This window comes from Pteropus vampyrus, unplaced genomic scaffold (genome assembly GCF_000151845.1).
Source record: "Pteropus vampyrus isolate Shadow unplaced genomic scaffold, Pvam_2.0 Scaffold2, whole genome shotgun sequence".
Classification (NCBI taxonomy): domain Eukaryota; kingdom Metazoa; phylum Chordata; class Mammalia; order Chiroptera; family Pteropodidae; genus Pteropus; species Pteropus vampyrus.
The window spans coordinates 28,415,289-28,439,598 of record NW_011888783.1 but is presented as its reverse complement, the minus strand read 5'-3'; the positions used below and the strand labels follow the sequence as shown (position 1 = coordinate 28,439,598).

General features: G+C 34.0%; 1 protein-coding gene and 1 pseudogene across 2 annotated transcripts in view; one reads left to right on the top strand and one right to left on the bottom strand.

The window, feature by feature from the left end:
• CCDC148 (coiled-coil domain containing 148) overlaps positions 1 to 24,310 on the bottom strand; it is a 198,471-nt gene that overhangs the window by 105,606 nt on the left and 68,555 nt on the right. For both annotated transcript variants that reach the window (XM_011359026.2, XM_011359009.2), the window contains 4 exons: positions 23,791 to 23,886; positions 23,528 to 23,709; positions 3,517 to 3,655; positions 1,151 to 1,357 (listed from right to left, as the gene is read on the bottom strand). In XM_011359026.2, coding sequence (XP_011357328.1) covers positions 1,151 to 1,357; positions 3,517 to 3,655; positions 23,528 to 23,709; positions 23,791 to 23,886 — 624 coding nt within the window. The remainder of the gene's footprint in view (positions 1 to 1,150; positions 1,358 to 3,516; positions 3,656 to 23,527; positions 23,710 to 23,790; positions 23,887 to 24,310) is intronic.
• LOC111739663 lies at positions 10,900 to 11,018 on the top strand (annotated as a pseudogene).

The window sequence follows — 24,310 nt, the reverse complement described above, 5'->3', positions numbered from 1 at the left end:
ATGCAAAATGAATATAAACAGATTAGGAGTATATAGGACTTGTCATGGCTCTGACCCCTGTGTGCTTCTTATTAGCTGCAGATGGAGAAGAAATGTACCTTAGCTCTGTAGCCTATTGTAGATCAGACCTGATGCCGCTTCTATTCCATTTAAGTCCCAAAGTTATGCAATTTCAAAAGAAATATCTTTTTGTTTAAGAAATGCAGAGCAAGCATTTTTCTTCTAATCTTTTAAAAAAGAAATATTAGTTTTTATGTGCTATTAATTGCTATAGTATAACATCTACCACTTTATTCTTTTCTATCAAGAGAATAAAATTTCTTGTTGTGCCCTCATCGTCCTACCACATCATTTATCAATAAACCAAGATCCATGCACTTTACTGTATGCATGCTATACCTCAATACAATTTGTTTTTAATGGCTCTGCCAACACTCCCAGGGAGGTCCTACCCACATGGGGCCTCCAGGACACATGCACCATAACCAGTCTGGGGAATGCAGTTATTCCCAATGCAGCTGCCACTCTTATTTTCAATTCTGAACCTGAGACAGCTCTTCTGTATTTCCCTGTGAACATCAGACACCAGTCCTCATGCCTCCAACTACAGAGTTACTCATGAAATTCTCCAAGCCATGCTAGAGGTCCCTCATTGGGTCTGCAAAGAAAGAAACTCCATCTCCTTCCCTTTTCACTTTGTTGAGGACTCACACACAAACTCTCCCAACAGAACTCTTCATAGATCCTCTCTCCTCTTAATTTGACCTTTTTTTTAAAACATCTTTAATGTGAAGGACAGGGCCAAGAGCCTTTGAACCAGAATCAGACATTGACTTTACAATTACACTCTGCATTTTTGTCAGCACCTCATGCTGGTGTGCAGCATTGATGGTTGGTGTTGGTATCTCTCAATCAAGACTTCAATATTAACCTCCTGTTATAATAACTTCAGGTCGAACTACATAAAATTGTTGATTGTTGAGTATTTTGACCTAAAAGATTTGCAATTTCATATGGTTCAAACTAACAATTTTATTCAAAATAGGCTTTTTAGAGAAACTGAACTTTAGGTTGGGTTTGAATAAAAAGTTAGAGTGGATTCTTAAATGAATACCCAGGCAAATACTGAAACACCTGCAAAGCATCTGACCTTGGCTTTCAGATCAGCACACAATTCCTGTTGCTTTTTCCTGTCCTTAGCCAACGTGCTCTCCATTTCATGAGTTGCGCAGGCCTCAGCGAGTGTCAGCACAGCCTTCTGTATAAAATCTCTCCTATTCTTATTCCAATTTGCTATCAAGATCCTTCGCTGCTTCCTAGCAAAGTGATATTGGTCACAATATTTCTCGTGTTCAACCTGAAAAGTTAACAGATGGTTATTATTAGACTTATTATGAAAATGAGTCTATGCTTTATGTCATTGTTACAAAAATGAATAACAAATGATTCCGAAAAATGGAGGACAAATATCTTAATAGTAAATGCAGCAACCAGGACCAGGTATCGGACCCAGAGTTCTGAGCCTGTGGCTGACTAGGGACTGAGGACCAGTCATTTAACATTCAAAAGTCCTTAGTTTCCTTGTGTAAGATGGAGTCAGACCAGATGGCCCTAAAACAACTTCCACTTCTATGTGACAATGAATCTATGAGCAGAAAGCATTATTTCCCACATATTTAATTTCAAAAATACTCCATCTTTATCAGTTTTGGTATTTTAACAATCAGTTCAAGTGCTTCAGTTAGACACGTGCTAATAAACATAAAAAAATTGTTAACAATAATCCTGAAAACTCAGTTTGCCCTTGATTATTGAAACATTCAGATGTTATAATGTATAAACTTGAAGTAATTATAGCAATGATATTAGCCCTTCCCGTCCCACACTCCTGAGGGACATGACACTCTCACATTGGTGCCAGTGGTTCCTGTTGGCAATGAATCGCAACCAGGGGAGATATCAGTCTTGAGGGGAAGAACAGGAATGGAGATACTGTGAGTATTTGGAAAAATCTCTGTAGGTGATTCTGAAATGCTCATTATATAAAGGCGTGTCTCCTGAACTTGAGAGTCGCTGATCTAAATAATTCTTTATTTGCCAGTATAGACAATGTCTCTGATTTGATACATTATTTAACCCTTAAGAGGTATAAGATAAGAAGCTAGCAAGAGGAATTAGGTTGGTCCTAACCCAAAGATAATTTAAGTATGGTAAATGAGGTATATGATGAAATAGGCTATGGCTTCACTTAAACCAAACATCGGCTACTAAAATCTGTTCTGTAAACTTCTTAGCTTTATTCTTAAAAGCCAAAAAAAATACTTTAAACCTGTCAAACCTTAAGAAAGGAAGCATACACCATGAAGAACTGCATACTAATCAACCCAGTGTAAGAAATGAAAAAATCTTTATTATGTAAATAGTAGGCAAATACAAAAGTCTACAAAGTTAAAAATGACAGCTCATTACAGAAGCAACTAGATTTAAGAGAGAATAAAAAGAAAGATCTAATTTAATAAATTAAGACTTTAAAAACTCTAGAAAGAATGATTTATTATATAACATGTTTTTATATAGCAGGTATCTGCTATAAAATAAAGGTCAGAATTAAAACAAATAATTATTAGGTGGGGGTGAAGGAGAAAGGATAGGAGAAGATGGTCATATTAGTTATATGGTCTTTGCTTCAGTTTCTTCATCTGAAAATAAATATAACAATACATCTTCCCTTGTCTACTGTTATGTGTGTTACAGGAGTTTACACATGACTGACAGGTAAATTCTATACACATGTTAATATTGTTGCAACTTAATTTAAAACAATTACAAAAATGCATATTATGTGATAATATTTTATAGCATGGCCCATTGAAAAGTTAAGACTCTATGTATGTTTGTTTACATATATGTTTTAAGGTGAGTTATTATGAAATTAATCGGTGACATGGTAACTTCTATTTTTTTGTTTTGTCAACTTAAGAATGAAACAGTAACTTTCCAGACCCTTCTCAGGGAAATTTTAGTCATGGCTGAGTTCTGAATTTGAGACATTTGTGCTTCAGACCCGTCTGGAGGGATCAAGAGGAGTTGTGGAGGGGATGGTATAGGTAAGCACCAGCCCCCAAGGCAAGTGTTGGCTTCCCCATGCCTAGAAGGACTGAGGTGTGGCAACTGTGTGGATGAAAGAGCTGGCACCCACTTTCAGGTGACACCCAGGGTGGGTGGGTGAATATACAGACACCTGGAGGTCAAACACTAGCAGAGCGACCTGGGTGCCACAGTGGAATCTCAGGGGCAAGTAAAAGCATTGGAGTAAATGTTGTCAGAGGGGTCTTCCAACATTCTACGGACCATACAGACTTGAAAAATGTCAGCCTTTCAACCTGCAACCCTATTATTTTCTAGAGTATAGGAAAAAATAATTTTTAGAATACTATTTAAAATATATATTTTTGCTTAATAATTATTGACCACTAAAACAATTTAACTCGCCAGTATATAAGGTCTAGCACTCACCAAATCATGCCTAGATTTGTGAGGAAAATATCTTTGTAACATGTCCAGATACAGAGTCCTTCTGCCACATAGATCTCCAGGATACTGATCCAAAACAGCCTGGTAAACCCAGTGGTCTTCTTCACTTAACTGAAAGTTTCTGGAAGCAACAAAAATGTCACCATATTTTTAACAATTATGGAATTTGAGGAACCTCAAACTGTTCGAGCTATTAGCAAATGATAATGATTACATGAGATCTGTTTTTTTTTTAAAAAAATACATTAGCCAAATTAAATATCTGCTATAGAAAAGTTTCTAAATTCTAATATAATTGGTTCTTTCGATCTTTTATTTGGTCTTGCCACGAGTTCCAGGCATAATTTGAAAAAATTTGGCAATCAGACATATTTTTTAAATATTTATTCTACCTTGTTATATTATTTTAAAAATCATGAGCAAGAAATGAAATTTTAAAATATTGGGAAATAAGTTATTATTAAACATACAGTTTAAAAAGGAATTTTACTTATTTGACAAAAGTTCTTATTTCTAGACTGGAGGAAAATACAAATGTAGACAGTTAAATGAAACATTACACAAAGGAAACTAAGGCCTGAGGAAGGAGTTTTGTTTAAGGTTTGATTTAAAAACAAGTCTAAAATCATCTTTTACTTCTCAACTTCTTCCTTTGTGGGGGTAAGACTAGATATTGGTAGTGAAAAGATAACCAATGACATTAAATTTCAGATCACTGAAGAAATTGTTTGTTAATAGGATCACCTCAAGTCACCTTACCAATAACATGTCCACTGTGCTCGAAAATGCCCTTTTCACTTCAGAAAATTCTTAGGCACTGACCTGGTTTGTGTTCTATGTAAAGTACAGTTGACCCTTGAACAACACGGGATGGGTGGGCTCTGACCTTCACTCAGTCGAAAATTCGTGTATAGCTCTTGACTTTATAGTCAACCTTTCACATGGGCAGATTCACCCAAACCAGAATTCAAAACAGTATTTTTGATGTGGAGGTTGGGAATCTGTGGTTAGAAAATTGCAGGTGGGAATGCGAAAATACTGTTTCGGCATGTGGTTGGTTGAATCCAGATGTGAAACCCACAGATTCAAAGGGCTGACTGTATTTACTGAAAGAAAATCCTCATATAAGCGGACCTATGCAGCTCAAATCTGTGTTGTTTCAAGGGTCAATTGTATTAGCAAAGCCCTATGCAGAGTGAAAAGGCTGCAATATCAGCTTGAACTCTAAAATGAATTAATGTCTCTTTATTATTCCAAGTTTATTTGCATATTGTTATTCCTGTCTAATAAATTAGAATAATCAAATACAGATGCAATCAGAGGGAATATTATTAGCAACAAATATTTCCTTGATCCAAGATGAAGATTTGCTATTGTTTATTTCTACTATATCAGTGATCTTCTACTTTAAAGTTAACTGTGCAATCCAAAGGATTTTTCATAATATGTCTTCCATGCCCTTGAAAAATACTTGACAATTTAAAACAATAAAAATCTACTTAAGTCAGTGATAGTAATGGGAATTTCACTGTCTTTATGCAAGTTTATCTAGTTCCTGTAAAGCATTTCATTATTCTGGTAAGCAACAAGAAAGAAAAAAATTCTTTTTCAAAGGTAATCTTCCCTTATCAGTTCCATAATGAGAAGTAAAAGAGGGTTGGATATGTTTCACCAGGAAGCAGCATACTCTATAGTTCCTCAACATGACATAATCTATTTCAGAGAAAGAATTTGAGATGAGTTCATTCATTGACCACCTTGAATGTTTTGTTCTGACTAAATCAGTTAGGCATGGTATAGAGAGTCAAAGCCTTTTGCAAATAAAGCATTTCAAATAGGGGTATTAAGCTTGGAGAAAGGCATGTCTGAGTGTACTTGGCATTTAAAACACCCTCAAGACTTCAAGGACAATATCTCAGGTCCTCTCTCAAGGAACTCATTTTCATTTATGATTACATAAATGCATTTTAATAGCAGCTTGCCACATAAATTCTCTATTACTAAACCACAAGCAACAGCAACAACAAAATAATCTTAAAGTCCATGTCTCCATTAATGCTCTTAAACTGTTTCTGTAATCAAAGGGACTTGAACATGGTTTGAATTTCCACCTTTCTGATTACAAATGTGTGTGTGTGTGTGTGTGTGTGTGTGTGTGTGTGTGTTGGGGAAGAAGAAGTGACAGACTCTAAATCCAGTAAGTTTTCTGTTCTTGTAAATTGTCATTCAATTATGTAATAGATAATGTCGATGCCATGACAGATCACCTGTATTAGCTAGAATTCCTATCAGACGCATCTCCCTTCTCTAGAGAATTGACCTGAGCCAATTGGGAACTGCCTTACACAGGGAGGCCACTCACCCACTTGCTTTCAAGTGCCAGCCACAACCAGTGATTGACTGACATGGGGATACAGAAGACCATCCCAATTGCCTCAAGATGGGACCAACTCTGTGGTTCTAGTCATGCTCTAGAGTTTCACTGTGGGAACAAACTGCAGCTCGGTCTCACTGAGATCTTCCTGCAGACATTTCTCCTCCTCTATCCTGCTTACTTTACCCCACTTCTCCTGAGAGCACTGACAAACAAATCATTTGTTCTTATAATCCCTGTCTCAGCTTTGCTTCTACCAAACCTGACCTAAGATGATCAACAAGCAATCTTACCTATAATTTTCAAAAATAGATGGTAGATGGATAGGTACTTCTAAGCTAATTGCTTTGATGATCTCTCATATTGAATGATGGTGCAAGGTTTTTTCAAAGAGGAAGCGCAAATAGCAAACATTGACAAAAATATTTTTCAAATAAAAGCATTAAGCAGTGTACATTGCTATAAATAAATATAGCAGCAGGAGAATTAGTGGCACTCAGTGCATTTTTATACATTGCATGAATGTATTAATTATGTCCCATTTTAATGACATTAAAATGACTTAAACATATAAAATGATAATATAACATTAAAACCAAATATTCCAAACAAAATATGTCATGAACATTGATCACATTCATCTTGTTCTTTATTAATTTTAGAAATCTCTCATCTCAATAGTTTTTTTCCAATTACCACAATTATACAAATTGCAAGTCATTTTTTCTAGTATACATGGAATAAAAATGAAAAACATCTTAAAGAAATATAGAAATACTCACAATATTATTATTTTTAGAGTATTTATAGCAGTTTTCACAGCCACAGGCTTAAATCTTAAAGCAAATATTCACATCAGCAATACTAATGGCACAGTCATACATCTCCATTAGGATGCTGTTTGTGAGGCAGAAAACTCCCACCTCTCTCTATGTATACATAGTCTTCTGGATGGTATAAATCTAAGAGGAATATTCAACCATAATAGCCTCTTCACAATAACAAAGTAGTCATTTCTTACTTAGCCTCTAAAATAAAATCAAATTAAAATAAAGTTTTAAAATAAAATATGCATTTCTAAATTCAAATCTGGATGTTTATTTTTCCTAATCAAATCTTCATCTGTCAATTTACAGAAAAATCTACATAAAATAGCTTAGTTTTATAAAATAACTAGCTTAGCTTTTACCTTCTGAATTTCTTGTTTAATTTAACTGTTTTGCTGGTGACTATGATGTCAGAACGAGCTAATTCACTCAGGCATTGAAAAATAATTGGATCACTTATCTACTTTCTAAATTTGACAAAAAATGACTATAATTTTTTTAAAAAATTAAAGAATATTTTAAAATTATTCTAAACTTTTGCAATTTTTAAAATATATTTAGACAAAAGACCTTTGGCAGGTCTCTGTTATTCCTATTCTTTTTGTCCATCTAAATTTTCTAATTTAAATTATTTTGTAATTTTCATCTTTAAAATAGCACTCTAAGATTTTATAGTTTCCAGGTTAATTGGGCACTTCTTACAGTTCAGGGAATTTTAGCCTGCAGAAGTATGATATATTTACCATGCAATTCCCACCCACCATACCTGGCTCCCAAATATTGAATTCCGCTGATATAATTTCAACAGAATGTGAGACAAAACAGGTAATTCAAAAAAGAAGGACAACAGGGCTGTGAGAATTCAACCAGATCAAGGCTGATTGTCTCCCTATTTATACGTGTTTGAATTATCCCCGAAACTGAATCACAATAACTTAGCTACTGGTTTTCTTTGTAGTCATGTTTAAACCACTTCCCTGAGGTCTGGTTCCATGACATCAAAACACATTTGGGAGGGAGGGGCAGACAATGGTGGTAAACAAGATATGTAAGGGTAACAGGTACATTAACGACAAAAACAAGTCTATGAAACTAAACATGGTGTTTACAAACTGGCTGAAAGTTGTTTTACGTTATCTCAGAGTAAAGGGAGTTTTACAACAAAAATAGTAATTACTGTCTCCTGAAAGCCAGGTGATGCAATTTTCAGCATCTGGCAACTGCCTTGAGATTGGAAAATGACCATAGTGAATCTAGCCTGAAGAAAAATTCTTATCTTTCCAGGTATAACATTGTCAGGGGACATCTAGTGCTCCTCCACTGAGAAGCATGATTGCAGTGAGCCACTGGTGGATTAATGTGGGTAAAAAATAGCTCTGACACTATCTGCTTGTTTGGCTGTACTAGGTCTGACCCTGTAGAAAATATAACTTGACTTCACTTTCAACATTGTCTTTCCAAATCCAACCTGTTCAAACACCAAATCTAATCAGCCTGGTTCCTGAAACTGTTTTTCTACTACCCACCACTCCACCACCTCAGGACCAATGTCCAAATACAAATCTATCTTGAATTTTCAGCCTGGTTTACAGGGATCTCCCTGGCCTCAGATGCATTTCTGACCAAGAAAATCTGCTCTTGGGCTTTGTTAGGGTATGTACATTACCTTCCAATGGGATCCATTCCCATTTAGCATTGTTTTACCTCCAGGGTCCCGAGTTCTGCCCTGTCTGGCTACACAGTTGGGAGTTGAAAGGCAGAATAAAGTGAGATCTCAATAGTATGGTCAAAATTTACTGAATTGAAGAATCAATGACAACAACAAAAGTGGACCATAGGGTGAAACTAGAACTTACACCAGCATCCCAAAACTATATTGTTCTGAGGGGTGACAGGAAAGTGGAAATGTCAGCCTTTTAAAAATGATGGCTTCAGAATTTCTTATCATCGAAGGGAAGAAAAATGACTTTTTTTTTTTAAAAACAGCATCCTAATATTGCTTTGGAAGGAAAGCACTGTGAAAGATGTAGAAATTAAAGAGATGCAGACCCAATGTGGCCAGAAACCAGTATCTACAGTAACACTTGTCAGCTGATTGGAAGAGAAAAGTGTTTAACATCAAGGGCCACGTTTAGGTCAAAAAAACAAAACTAAACAAAACCAGCTCGAACGCAAATGAACAGAATCAATAAATAAAGACATGATCATCTATAAATACATTATTTGCAATAATGTTGAAGTGAACAAATTTACTTTATATACATATTATGCTCAGTTTTCCAGGTTCAAGAGCAAAAATAATAAAACTGGTGTACTCCTTTGGGATGGCATGAGGAAAACCTTAATTAGCCATCATGAGGGCTTCTGAAATTTTAATTGCTACATAAAAATGATATAATATCACCTAAAACAAACTACCAGTAATCATTAAGAAATAATAAGAATCAATTAGGAGAGTGGTGGCTCTCTTCTTCAGTTTTTTAAAATGATATTAACAATGTTCAACTTTATGTTCTTTTATAGGCACTAATATGAGAAATAAATATAAAACTGTGAGTGTGGTGATTGTAATTTCTCATGTTACTTGTTCTCCATAGTTACAGTTCTAACGAAAGGGTTTTACTCAAAGGATTATATTTATCCATAGTTGGACTTCCAGGTAGAAGGAATAGGAAATAATTGATTTGAAATATAAAATAGGTGTTATAGTTCCTCTTACATCAAAATTTGTCAACACTGTCCATAGAAATTTTAATCTTGTCTTTGCTTATAGCTACATATATTTTATTATTTTATTAAATTCTATTTGTATCATCCACGTTAAAAAATAACATGTCAATTGTCTTGGACACGAATTTGTCAAGCTGCTCTGATTCCATTTTCTCCAATTTGATTTACTTATGATTATTTTGATTTCACACTCAGCAAAGAACAGAAACGTCTGGTAAATGACTCTTACTCCTTCACCTTGTAAAATCCAGATTTTTCAGTCTCCCGAAGTATTAAAAATGTAGACTCATGCACCATTACACTGTGCAGTTCCTAGCTGAAACAATTATATCAAGAAGGCAGGTGTAGGCTGCAGTGATATTCATAATAAAGACTGTTGATCTAGAAATTTATAGCCACTATTCCTAGATTCACTTTTCACAAATACATTTAAATAACATAACATACAGGTAATATACTGGCTGAGTTATTAATTAAGCAAAGGCAAATTCTAAGACTAGTTTTTGAGATATCTTATAACAATTGGACCCATTTTTCCCCTTGATAAAATACATTCCACTATAGCCAAGAGGATTTAAAATACGCTTTATTCCCACAACAAATCCAAAGTTGATTAAACAATCACCAAATGTGGCTTTTGGTCCAAGAGTCATAAAGTAATTAAGTATTTTTAATGATGTATTTATTTTAAGAGAAACCTACAAAATACACAAGACCAAAAATAAGATCATAGTCTATAGCTATTCCTCCCATAACAAATATAAATTTCAAGGTCAGGTTGGATAATCTCTGCTGGAATATGCCAAGAGAAAATAGAAGTTGCAGTGACCCAGAATGTTGCTTCAGTGAATACATTAGTGTTCAAATAATTATGCTCCTGTTTCTGAGCACTTCTCCCCTTATTAACTACCTCTGAATTAACAACGAGCCCAGGCCAGAAATGTAGAACCTGAGACTGAACATGACCAAGCACTGAAACTTTCTGAAAGTTCTAAGTCTATATTCTCAGAGAAAAATGCCACCTGGTAATTAAGGCTCCCATGTTAACGTGTTGTGAGTTCATCAAGTAAGCAAATGTCAGTTATTTATTACGTTCCTTTCTCTCTTCTATCTTGTATTTATCAAGCAATAGTCAAACACGTTAGTATTTGTCTATTCAAATATTTTTAAAATAAAATTATGTGAGGACACTCACTGTTTGTTGAGTACTAGCTTCAGATGCTGGCTTTTATCTATTTCATCTTTTATCTTTTTCATCTTTTTGTCAATTCTGTTGGCAAAATTTTCTCATAAGGACCATGACGCTATGCAACTATGCTATGCAGATAAATATTGGGAAAAGAGAGAAAGACAATATGAACAAGACACTGGTGCTATTCACATCTGATAGCAATATCCAATGCCTCGATCAACAGTGAAAAATGAATCAAATGAGTCTACGGCCATGCCACCCTGAACAAGCCCGATCCCATCTGATCTTGAAAGCTAAGCAGGGTCGGGCCTGGTTAGTACTTGGATGGGAGACCACCTAAGAAGACCAGGTGCTGTAAAAAAAAAATAAGGGATTGTAAACTGACAAGGTCCTTGTAATTTGTGAGGTCAACCAAGGGTTGCCTCGCCTAAAAAAAATTAAAAAAAAAATGAATCAAATGATACAAAGTCTATTAGAGAAAAGTATAAATTGTTTCTACTTTCCTAGAAAGCAATATGGCAATATTTTCAAACGCCCTAGAATTTTTCAGGCTCTTTGATTCATCAATTCCATTTCTAGGAATTTGTCTTAAGGAAATAATCATGGAATTACTCAAAATATAGTGACAAAGTTGTTTGTTCCAAGGTTTTTAAACAAATATCAAACTATGTAATAAATAATTGTGCAAAACCCGAAAATGAGTTTTTTTGTGCATGTAATAAAAAATATATTGTAAAAGAATATTTAATACGATGACCTAAAATACAGAAGGTTAGTAAATATTCATTGAAATACAAATACTATTGGATCTGGTTTATTAACAGGAAAAAAATGGATGTGTATAGAGTACTTTTTCATTTTTATAAACAACATACACATATCTGAATTATACAAACTCTTATCAGAGGAGATGTTTGAGTTTTGGGAACTTAGATTAATTTTAGTTTCTCCTCTTTGCTTGCCTCGGTTTAAAATTTTTTTCTCTAAAAACAATTCTTTCTGTATTAAGAGAAAAAATATGTATATAGGAAAAGTCTATAGGCCACTAAATAGCTATTTTGAAAGTTGCTAATAAGTAAGATAAGTTGAAGTAACTTAGCTGAAAAAATATGAAACTATGAGCTTTGGCAATATACACACAGAGGGAAAAAATTGTTAAATTATCGTGGACTTTAAATAGCATTCAAATTCAGATCTCATAGAATAATAGAATAATAATGATGAATCAATACTATAAAATTTAATATGTCTATCAAACGATAAGGCAGAAATTACTTGTTATATAGCTTTTGTCACATATTGGCTTCAGATCTGACATAGTTAAATGGAGCATCATTCAATTATTTCTCATCTTTATAATTAATTTATCTAAATGCTAGGAAATTAAAGCCACAATCTCATCTTAGTCTAAAACAAGCAATTAAATTTGTCTTCATGTTGCTAATGAAACACAACCCTAATATAATCTAAATAGCTTCACAAATGTAGTGAATAAAGAAATAGGCTCAACTGTAGTCAAAAATTTATAAATATGTTTTAGTAAAAGACAACCTCCTTTAAAGCTGTGCTCTCCACATGGTAGCCACTAGCCATGTGCATATCACTTGAATGTAGCTAGTCTCAACTGAGATGTGCTGTAAGTGTAAAATGCAGACCAGATTTAAAAGACTTTGTACAAAAAAAAGTAATATATATTAATAACTTTAAAATATTGATTATATGTTGAAATTAAAATGTTTTGGAACTACTGAGTTAAATATATTATTAAAGTAAATTTCATCTTTAAAAATATTGTAATATGGCTACTTAAAAATTAAATTTTATACATTGCTCACATCTGTGGCTTGCATCGTAATTCTATTAAACAGCACTGATCTAGTAGTCAACCCAATTTACCAACATTCTGGTACATGTAAATGCTTGAAGTGGTGTGATGTGAGGGAAAAGTTTTCTATTCAGATGAGCAGAAGAAACTCATTCTTGCTCAGCTATCTACTAACTAGGAAACTTTGGGAGAATGGCTCACCTTTTTGCTGACCTGTAGTTTCTTCATCTGTAAAATAGAGCTTTTTAAAGGGGTGCACTGAGGATTAAAATGTATGTACTTGTCATATCATGTAATAGATACTCATTAAATATCAATGAGAAGATATTTACTCTTTAACTTAGATATTTAAAAATTGGTATTTTTGCTTTACAAAGTAGAAAGAGCAGGCATGCCAATATAATTCATAATTTTACCACCTGGAGATAACTACTGTTCTTGTTTATTTGAGTAGATAAGCTTTCAGCTTTTTTTCCTGTGGTTCATGTTATACAAACTATTTTGTGACCTGATTTTTAATTGCATAGCAACTTATTGCAACTATCTGTGCCCATAAAACTTCTTTAATATAATTATTAATGATAGTGTGGTAGTCCATTGCGTGTGTGTGTGTGTGTGTGTGTGTATATATATATATATATATATATATATATATATATATATATATATATATATATAATAATAGATGAAGCTAATTTCCCATTGGTTGTCTATTTAGTCATTTTGAAGATGCTGCTATCACTAAAAAGGGAAAAAAAACAATGTTAACATCCTTCAAGTCAAATTTTTATTTCACTTCTATAATGATTTCCTTTAGGATTATTTCTAAAGAGACAATGATCACATTTATAAAGATTTTTGATGACATATTGCCAAATTTCTTTCTGAAAGAGTTTATACACCAATCATGTATAAAAATGCCCATTTTCCCCATATTTTTAACCTTGGATAAATTTCTTTTATGCTTTATCATTTGACGGGTAAAAATCTGAACATTTTCAATTTTTCATTGCTTTGATGAGTAGAGAGGTTTTCATAAATTTCTTTGTCATTATATTTAGAATTGCCGCCCAGAGTTCCATGGACGGCCACCATGACATCTGTTCAACTCCCAGCATCTGTACCATATACTCTGTATTCCAACCTGTTACTGTAGTAGATGAACCATCTGTGCTTAATCTCCACTTGTGTAGTAAATTCCATTACTGGATTATTCTCATCAACAACAAACATGCTGATATTTCTCCCATTTTAAGCACAACAAAAGACAAAACAACAACAACAATAAAGTCTGGTCCTCCTTTCTTGCTCTCCTTTGCAAAAGATCTTCTCAAAAGTGTTATCTGTTATTGTCTTCAATTTTCTCCTCCCATTCACTCAAATCTAACCCGATAAGGCATTTGCTCCTACTTCTTCAGTGTAAATGGTCACCAACAACCACCATCTAAAGCCACAGTCAACTATCAGTCTTATTTGTTTGACTTAGCCACATTTATTCAATGGATGACCCCTCCTCAGCTCACACTGCTGACCCCTTCCTCTTCATATGCCTTCTAGGACAGGACACTCGATTTTTTTCATATCTCACAGACCTTTTCTCAGAGTCCTTTGTTGGATACCCCTCTTCTCACTGGCACTGTAATACAGCCAGACCCAAGGGATCAGTCTTTGTTCTCCTCTGTCTCGTCACTCACTTATTTTGGTGATCACATCCAATTTCATGCTGATGACTCACAAACATGTATCTCCAGCTCAGATCTCTCTCCTGACCTCCAAACTCATATAATTGACTCCCTTCTCAAAATCTGGATCTCTGATAGCACCTCAAACTCAACATGTCCAAACCTGAGAGCTAGATCTTCCCCACAGCCAAATCCAGCTTCACTTACAGTCCTCCCCCATCTCAGGTTATGGTAACTCTATCTTTCCAGTTGCTCAACCCAAAAACATCAGACTATTTTTTTGTTGTTTTCTTTTTTCACATATCTTATGAAATCTGTCAGCAGATGCTGCTGGCTCTACTTTTAAAGTATGTCCAAAAGCTTAGTATGTCACATGACTTCTACTTCCTGATACAAGACACCATTATCTTTCATCCAGATTACCTTAATAACCTTCAAAGTGTTCAATATTCTGTTTTTTTGCCCTCCCTATCAATATCTTAAACACAACCGCCAAACTAATTCTATTAAAACATAAGTTAAGTCTTGTTACTCTGCACACTTCTTTCACTCTTCTGCTTCCAACAGCATCCCATATCTAAATGTTTTTACAATGACTATAACTCTCTAAATGTCCCACCCTTCACCCTTACTTTTTTGACTGCATCTTCTACTACTCTCCCCATCTATCACTCTGTTCCTGCCATGCAAACCTTTGGCAAACCACATGCCCACCTGGGTAAACACTGGATAAAACATGTACATCACAAATTTCTGAATGGATAGGTCTCTCACCTCTGTCATGCCTGCCTCAATGTCACTTTCTCAGCCAAACCTACCCCCAAACTTCTATTCAAAATTTCAGTCTGCCCCCCATCCCCACAACCTCAGCAACTTGTCTTTTACACTAATCTCTATTCTTTTCATAGCACTTATAAACTTCTGATTCACTACGGTGTATAATTTATTTAAGTGTTGTATTTATAGTTTGTTGTGTGTCTCCATCTTGTTTTATGAGTACAGGGCTTATTGTCTTTTTATGCCAGTAGTTGCTCAGTAAATACTGTTGAAAATATAAATGATAAGTTGTTTCTTTATCTCCTTTGTTCCTCTGGCTGTTCAGCAATCAATTCATTTGCAAAATGTCTTTATATATTAGATATTTTAATTTGTTGTGCCTGATATATTTCAAATGTTTTCCCATTTGTCATTTAATTTTTACTCTCGTTATTTTCCTCTAAAAACATTCTTTGATTTTAGAATTGATAATATGTTCACATGCTTTCAAATTCAAAAGGAATAACAAAAAAGGACTATACAATAAAAATTCTCCCTCACACTCACCCCTCCCCCCCCACATCTAGTTCCCCTCCCCAAGGCAATAAACATTATCAGTTTTTACGTAATTTTTCAGACATATAGAAGCAAATATACATGTTTGTGTTTATGTGCGAGTACACATTTAATTTTCCCTGTTTTACGCAATGTGTTCTGTACATCGTTTTGTTTGCTACATCCTAACTCTAATGCTTGAAGATTATTCCATATCAGTTAACTTAAGTATTCACATTTTTTAAAATATGGAGAATACATTGTTTGATTGTACAAATAATCTATAAAATTAGTCCTCATTGATATTAAAATTCTCTCCTCAATCTTTAGTTACTGCAATAAACTAAATAATAAATCATTATATGCATATACAAATAACTAAAAATAAATCATATATATTTGAGTATATTTATATGATATATTATTAAGATGTGGAAACTATTGGAAAAAGGGCATGTGCTTTGTGATTTGATGAGTCCTACCAAACTGCTTTCTCTAGGAAAGTTACACCAACTTAGACTCCCTATATGAAATATGAAATACCTGTCTTCCCACATTCTTACACATCGGTTAGGTTTAGCTGCAAATGATAGACACCGCTGAAATTTTTTAAGTATAAAGGAATGTATTGACCAGATATTATATGACTTACAACATAATTGGAAGGGCTACAGAAGCAATTTCTAGCTCCCAGAAAGTCACAATGCCTCTTTTGTGATTAGGAAAGGTCCTGCACCACTTTAGGAAGCTACGACTACAAAGCGTGATCCACATCAGCAAAATGAATGTCTCACTCCCTGCCTCTTTCCCCTATAACTTAATTCTGAATCCAAATCTTATGCAAGTATATTTGATTTCAAAATCTAAATCATATCCATTGACCTATCTATCCATAACAAATGATATCATTTATAAAATGTTTAATGTATGATAGCAATAGTCCTCCTCATTGCATCCCCCCACCCCCACAATTTTTCTAGCTATTTTTGTTTACTTCTTTTTAATTTAAAACTAAAATTCAGATGAATTTTTTAAATTCTGTGAATAATTTTATAGGAATCACATTAAATTTATAGGCTGAGGGGGAAAATATAATTGTTGAATCTTCTGTTCTAAAAATAAGGTATGGCTTTTTCAAGTCTTATGTCCTTAAGAAACATTTTAAAGTTTTCTTCCTATAGTATAGATCCTTTGCATTTTTTGTTAAAGGAGTTCCTATTCTGTATTTATTATTGCTATTGCAAACTATGTTTTTTTCATTAATTTTATCTTTTAGCTGGCCATTGTTTGTATATAAAACCAGGTTTGGTTCTTTTTGTATTAATTTTATACTCTGCCATCTTACTAAATTATCTTGTTTGCATAGATTTTTCTGGTAAATGCCTTGATTTTCCAAATAAAAACTCATTATCTGAAAATAAGAATTTTAGCTATTTCTTTTAATGTTTATAACTTGAACATCTTTCTCTTGTCTAATTTTGTTGCCTAGTATATACAGAATAACATTAAATAATGGTGATTACAGATGCTTATCACTTATAAAAGTGTTTCCATTGTTTCCCCTTTAGGTTTTGAAAAGTTCATACATTTTATAATGGTTAAAAAGTATTTGTCAGATAATTTAACATTTTTACCTTTTTTAAAGAGTAGATGCTAAAAATTTTAATGGCATTTTAGTGTCCAAAAAGGTAAGCCACAAAGAGTCTCCTTAGATTTATTATTTCAATGTGCTGCTGGATCTTCATTATAAATTTTTTATTTAGGATTTATGTATCAGATGTGAGACCAGGCTATTGTTTTTTGTGTGTATGTGCAATATTTTTCAAGTTTTTCTATCAATGCAATGCCTGTTTCATAAACATAATTTAGAAGTTTTCCTTCTTTTGTGCTCTGGAAAAGTTAAATAGCAATTAAATTATTTATTTTTTAATTCATGCTTTAAATTAATAAGCTTTATTGTTTAGTTTTAAGTGCACAAAAAAAACTGAGCATAAGTACAAAAAATTTCCATATATCTTCGTCCCCACATATGTACAACATCCCCACTATCAACATCCTGCACAAGAGTGGTACATTAGTACAATTAATGAACTAACACTGACACATCATTATTATACAAAGTCCTTAGTTTACATTAGGTGCACATTCTATGGGTTTTGATAAATATATAATGACATATATCTATCACTATAGTATCATACAGATAGTTTCAGTGCCCTAAAAATCTTCTGTGCTCTGCCTATTTGTACCTCCCTCCTTCTAACCCCTGGCAACTACTGATCTTTTTACTGCCTCCATAGTTTTCTCTTTTCCAGAATATCAGAAGAGAGTTGGAATCATATAGTATACCGGCCTTTTCAGATTAGCTTCCTTAGCTTAGTAATATGCATTTAAGTTTCTTCCATGTCGTTTCATGGCTTGATAGCTCATTTTTATTTTAGTGTTGAATAATATTCCAATATCTGGAGGTATCCATTCATCTACTGAAAGACATCTTGGTTGATTCCAAGTTTTAGCAATAATTAATAAAGCTGCTATAAATATCTATGTGCAGGTTTTTGTGTAGACATAAGTTTTCAACTACTTTGAGTAAGTACCAAGGAGAGAGATAACTGAAGTCTGAATATGATTTGTGTAGGTGTAATTTTGGGGGGTTATTTATCACGTGAGGTGTTTTCTGAGCTTCCTGGATCTGTGGTTTAGTGTCTGACATTAATATGGGAAAATTCTCAGTCTCAGTTGCTTCAAATATTTCTTCTGTTCTTCCCTTTCCTTCTTCTCCTTATCATATTACCAGTACATACATAGTACACATTTTGTAGTTGTCCCACAGTTCTTGGATATTCTTTTGCTTCTTTCAGTTGTTTTTCTCTTTGCTTTTCAGTTTGGGACATTTCCATTGTCTTATACTGAAGCTCAGAGATTCTATCCTCAGTCATCTTTAGTTTACTAATGAGCCCAGCACAGGATTCTTCATTTCCATTATAGTGTGTTTGACCTCTACCATTGCTTTTTTATTATTTCTTATAATTTCCACCTTTCTACTTGTATTCTTCATCTGTTCTCGCATGTTGTCTAATTTTTCCACTAAAGCCCTTAGCATATTAATCATAGAGCTTTTTTTTTTCAAATTCCTAGTCTGATAATTCCAACATTTCTGCCATCTCACCCTCATTTTGTTGCTTGCTCAGTCTCTTCAAATTGAACTTTTTGCCTCTTAGTATGCCTTGTAATTTTGTTGTTGATGTTGAAAGGTGGACATGATATACTGGGTAAAAAAATCTGCTGATAAGCCTTTAGTATATAATGTAGTGGTGATGCATATTGTAGGGGGTGGGGGGCAGTGGGGAAGAAGCTTTCTATAGTCCTATATTAGGTCTGTCTTTTGATGAGCCTGTGCCCCTGGCTGTGAACTTCACCAGTCCTCAGTTTTTTCTCCCCCTTTAGGTGGGACAGGATGGCTAGAGAGGGTTGGAGATAGGTATTTTCCTGCCCTTAGGTAGGTTAGGCTCTCATAAAACCCCAGCAATTTAGGCTCTAGTTTTATCAAAATAGTTTCTCCTGAGGGCAGCCCTTATCAAGAAAAATAGAACTTCGTGGGGTATTTCCAAAATAATTCCTTTTTCCATCCCACTGCCAGAGGCTCAAGGAGATTTTTCTCAGATTTTTATTGTGAGTACATGGTAGGCCTTCTGGAAGTAAAACTCACAAGTGTGTGCCACCCCTTTCCATGACTAAGGCCCCCTAGAGTTTTTAACTTCCAGAGTTGACTATATTCTGCTTCCAGCAATTCATCAATTATAGTTCAAGTTTTCCTACCCCATCTTGTCCCCATGGAGGTTTCTGCTCATGGGTTTCCTCTCAAGTAAGTTGTGACTTTCCATTTTACCTGTATCTCCAATTTTGGAGGCAATGGTTTGTCTTGTGACCTTATTTTTTTGATGTATCTACGAAGAGTTGTTGATTTTTTTGTTTGTTCAGCTTTTCAAAGCAGAGTGGTAAATTCCAAGCTCTTTATGTGCTGGATCAGAAACTGAAAGTCTCTAATGATTCTTTAAAGATTTAAAACTTGTCTGAGAAATCATCTTTTTAGATTTTTCTTAATGTTTATGTCATTGTGTTTATTTAAACTTTTTCTTTACAATTTTCACAGCAGGTAACATATTTTAAAAGGCTTTCCACACTCCAAGGATTCTTAATATTTGTCTTTATCTCATTCTTTTATGATTTTTCTTCTTCACATTTTAATGCACCTGTAGTTTTATTGAGTTATATAAAATAAGGAAGAGATCTAACCTTATTTTCTAATTGCCTGTCATTTAATGCTATCTTATAAATAATCCAATCTTTCCCTTAGATTTGAAAATTTTCCTTTCTAATAAATTAAATTATAGATATTTTGTTTTCTGTATTTCTATTTTGCTCTCCTTTTCTGCTACATATTCCACAGATATATAAAACTTTCTAATTTATTTTGATATTATATATTTATATTTAGCTGTGTAAGTTTCATCTCTACCTCCTACCCCAGTTATTCTTCATTTTGAAATTTTGCCTGATTTTATGAGCTTACTCTTCCTAATAAACTTTGGAATTATTTTTTAACAATTCTTCAACTGCAATTGTATTAAATTGATAGAGTACATAATAAGTTATGAATATTTTGAAATTAAATCAATTATTGCATAAAATAAGAGATGTTTTGGTTGCAAGCAACTAAAACCCTGTTCACACAGTTTTAAGACATTAATGTGGACTAATTGCCCTTGAAAATCCAACATTGAGGTTGGCTTCCCATGCAGTTCAAACAAGGTACCAGCTCAGTTTCTCCATGATTATCTGGGCTCTGTCCTCTCCCAGTGTGCTATTTTCCATCATTCACAGGACAGCTGCCAGCAGAAACCACAGCGACGGACTTTCTTGGTACAACTACAGGGAAGAAAAGGTGCTACTCCTTTTGTATCTAACAAAAGTTCTGAGCTTTGTCCTGATTTGGACCACCATGAGCTAGTCATTGTGGCCTGAGAAAATATATTTACTGACTGGTATGCATCTCCCACCTGGGCCTACCTTTAGATCTGGGGATGGAGTCATTTTAAGCCAAACCAGTGAGCTGCTATAAAATAGAGAGAATTAAAATAAATGTTGGGATTAACCATAATGTCCACTGCCTTTAGCCCAATGAAAACTTATAGTTTAAAAATGTCTTCCACATATTTCAACCTTCTTATGTCATAGTGGTATGCATCTGTTTAATATACGCACACATTTACTCGTGCAATTGTGTACATGCATGTGCAATCTATGTGAATTCTTACGAAGCCTAATAACTGGAACCAAAAGGGGAAATGGCTATATCGAAATAATGGCAGATACTGGCAAACTAGAAGACCAATTAATATAACAACATTTCAACATATAATTCATTGTGCTAGTTAGAATAGGACGTTTGCATGCCTTAATGCACACCAGCCAGACTGCAGATGCCCACTATCTTTGTATTTATTCAAAATAGTCCATTTACTCACTTTCTCTTCAGTGAAACTGCCCCTGAAATTTCATTCAGTTTTCTTGATGCTTCATCATTCACTGTCAGCATATTTATAAAATAGTCTCTTCGTTGATGTTTGCATGTATTTTTTATTTGTTCAGGGTACACGTGTATAGGCTGCTTCATATTCCAAGCCTTCTTAAAGGAAAAGCCATTTTCTGGTCTACTCTGTCTGGTGAACTCTTTATTAAGGAGCTCAGCAGAGACCATTGTGTATTAGGGGTTACCCAATAAATATCCATCAAGTAAAACATCATTAATTTTATAAAATTTATCCTGGATGATTATATGCGGTAAGGTAAGCAGACTACTAAACAAGGATTTGTGAACCTATATTCCGCCAAAATAGATTCCTACTGCCCCCATAATATGCCTTGCCACTCTCATCTTTATTGTTTTTATCTTTAATTCAACTCAATTGAACAATCTTTTATTTAAAAGCTGTTATGCACTGGGATATCCTAGACGCTAAAGATATAAATATTGCTAATAAATTACTTTGTCTTCAAAGGGTTTATAGTCTAGATATTTAATATTCCTTCTTAGAATGTCCTCCCAACCCCTTTTCTGTCTTATTCTAACCCTACCAATTCTTCAAACACCATGTGAATTTCGGTTCCTCCATCAAGTCTTCCTATGGTATTTTTTCCTCAGTGTTCCTTCCCTTAGCACGTGATGTATATTCATCTTATTTTCTCAGTCTTCAGTAATGCCAATGGAGCTGTGAAATGTCAATTTTTTCTGAAGGGTACAGTGTTGTATGAAGGAAGAGCAGAAATTAAGTTCAGATTAAAAGGAATGTAGGAAAACGGGCTGTGAAGTATGGGTCCTAGAGGAAAGGAGGCATTACAGACTGCTAGGGCAAGCTTCTCCATGTTTAGGAGCTGCTAACCTAGAAACACTATAAACTCAGCTACCTTTGCTAGGGGGACAAAATGCGATCTGGAAAAAAAAGGTCATGAGGCAACTAACTTGCTTTAAAAGGACAGGGTCAGATTTACCTTCTTCACAGCCAAAATCAGCCTACTTATAATGAACCTCTCAAAAAAGAAAAGAAAAAACACAACAAAAATATCAAAATAAAACCCTCTCCCTCTTGCTTGATAAGTTCCAAAATCTCTTAAACAAGGTTACGATGGGGAGGCGAAAGAGGATATTTAGTTCACAATTAGAGACTTAAACTAAGTGCATGGTTGAGTTAACACTTCATTGTGACTGCGTTTCAATTAAAGTGAAATTAATCAATCAACACATATAAATAATTTATTATTAATTTTTTCCTCAACTTTATTGCAAGGTAGAAGGCAAAAAGGAAGGCAAAAATGCAGGGAGAGAGGAGGTTCTTAGGAGACTGAAGGGTGTTTATTAGGGAGGAAGACGGACCATCACCACAGAGGTGTAAGAAAAAAGCTTAAATGGGGAAAGCCTCAGGCAGGCCTCACCTAGGATTGCCTCTCCGAGTGTGCTGAAGACATGTGGAAGCAGTGATTGAAGGCTTTGGATCAAAAAGCTAATAAAATAGAGAACTACTTGGTAGGATTTAAGGTTTTCCTTGTTGGTATTCATTTCTTAACAGTAGTAATTTTATATAAAGGAGTTTCACTTACAGGCATTTCATTAAGGAATGTTAAGAAATATGGATATTCGTCATATTTATTTTCTTCCTTTTCAAAGTGACAGCCCTTAGTAAAAGGACACTATGAATGTGTCCCTTCAATATTTTTTCTGTCTTTTTAAGTATATACTCTTAGGGAGAAATTTCGAGGTCAATATGATAGAGTAAAACCATCTCTTCCTACAAAATATTCCCTAGAAACTTTATCTGCTGAACATTACATGAGGTAAACTGTTGATGTGACCCACAATGGCACTTCTGACTTTTTTCATTAAATAAATTTTAAAACAGAATTTACACAGAGGCAGACCCGGCCAAAACTGAATTTTAAATCACTTAACATTATGCTTGTCTTTCAGAAGAGAATTATCATTCTCAGGATAAAACCAAAAGTACACTTTCTAAAAACATTTAGCATGTTTTTGAAAATTAACAAAATATACTTTATGTTTACTGTAAGAGAAAATCACAGTGTATTACAAATGACATAATTCCGTGGCTACATTTTCCATTGCAACCAATTATTAGTGCTGATCTGTAAATTTCCACTGAAAAGGAGCTTCACATCTTGAAATGAAAATTCATAGTTATTGAAATTTCATGTTTGTTAATATTTCTTATCTGAGAGGGTAAAAGCTCAAGGAGAGGGCTATTTTCATCATGTTTCGACCTTATAAAAATCTTTGAAACCATTATTGCAGGGAAATTATTTTGAAGAAAAAAAAAAACCTCTCCAACGAATAGTCAATCTAAATATTTATCGATTGACTGTATTCCAATCACATAGTAACTATGAAAACAGTAAATCAGAAGTATACTAACTTCCTGCAAAAAGAAAAATTTAGTGGCAAAAATCTATATAATTCAAGTAGTTTCATCTTATTACCTGTATATGTCTTCTAACTGCAGATCAAAATCTTGAAGTTTCTTTTGATATTTCTCTGTAAAATTACAGAACTCGTTACAAATGGAAGATTTCAAATCAGGGTATGGGCATTCCAAAGTTTCTAATTCCATGGGAAGTTCACTAAGCAGGTTATTCTTTTCTTCTGAAGAATGGTCTAGTATCTAAAAAAAAAAAAAAATTATATGATCGTTTTATTTAACACAAATGACACATAAACAAATTACTATCTGTGTCACACTTACTTTTATATTCCACTCTGAAAGATTATTTTCTAATTTCTGTTGCTCCAGACTAAGTTTTTCAAAGACAGCTTTCAATTGTTCTTTCACAGAGTCAACCTATAAGACATTTAAAATAAGTAGCATGCAAATAATTGTGATTCATCCAATATTCATACTTAAAGTTTCAGAAATTATTCTCTAAAGCCAATAAGTGATGAAAAATAAGGTGAGAGAAAATCCCTTGAGGATCTGAAGAAGAGGGCTCAAGAGATACCACAGCCAGGCAGAGCTTATCAGGGAGCTTCCAGACACATAATCCAAAAATGGGCCTCGGAAATACAGGGGGTTCCTAGCCACTCTACACCCACGTTTCGACTTTGTTTGTGGTAAGACAGAGAGCTTATCAGATTGTCCTGTTTCAATCACCCCTTCCTTCCTTTGCATCCTTGCTCAAATCTCAAGCTGGGCATGGGATTTTTAATATTTTATGAAAGCAATATAACAACACTAGTAGAGAATAACTGAAAAATAGAATTAAAAA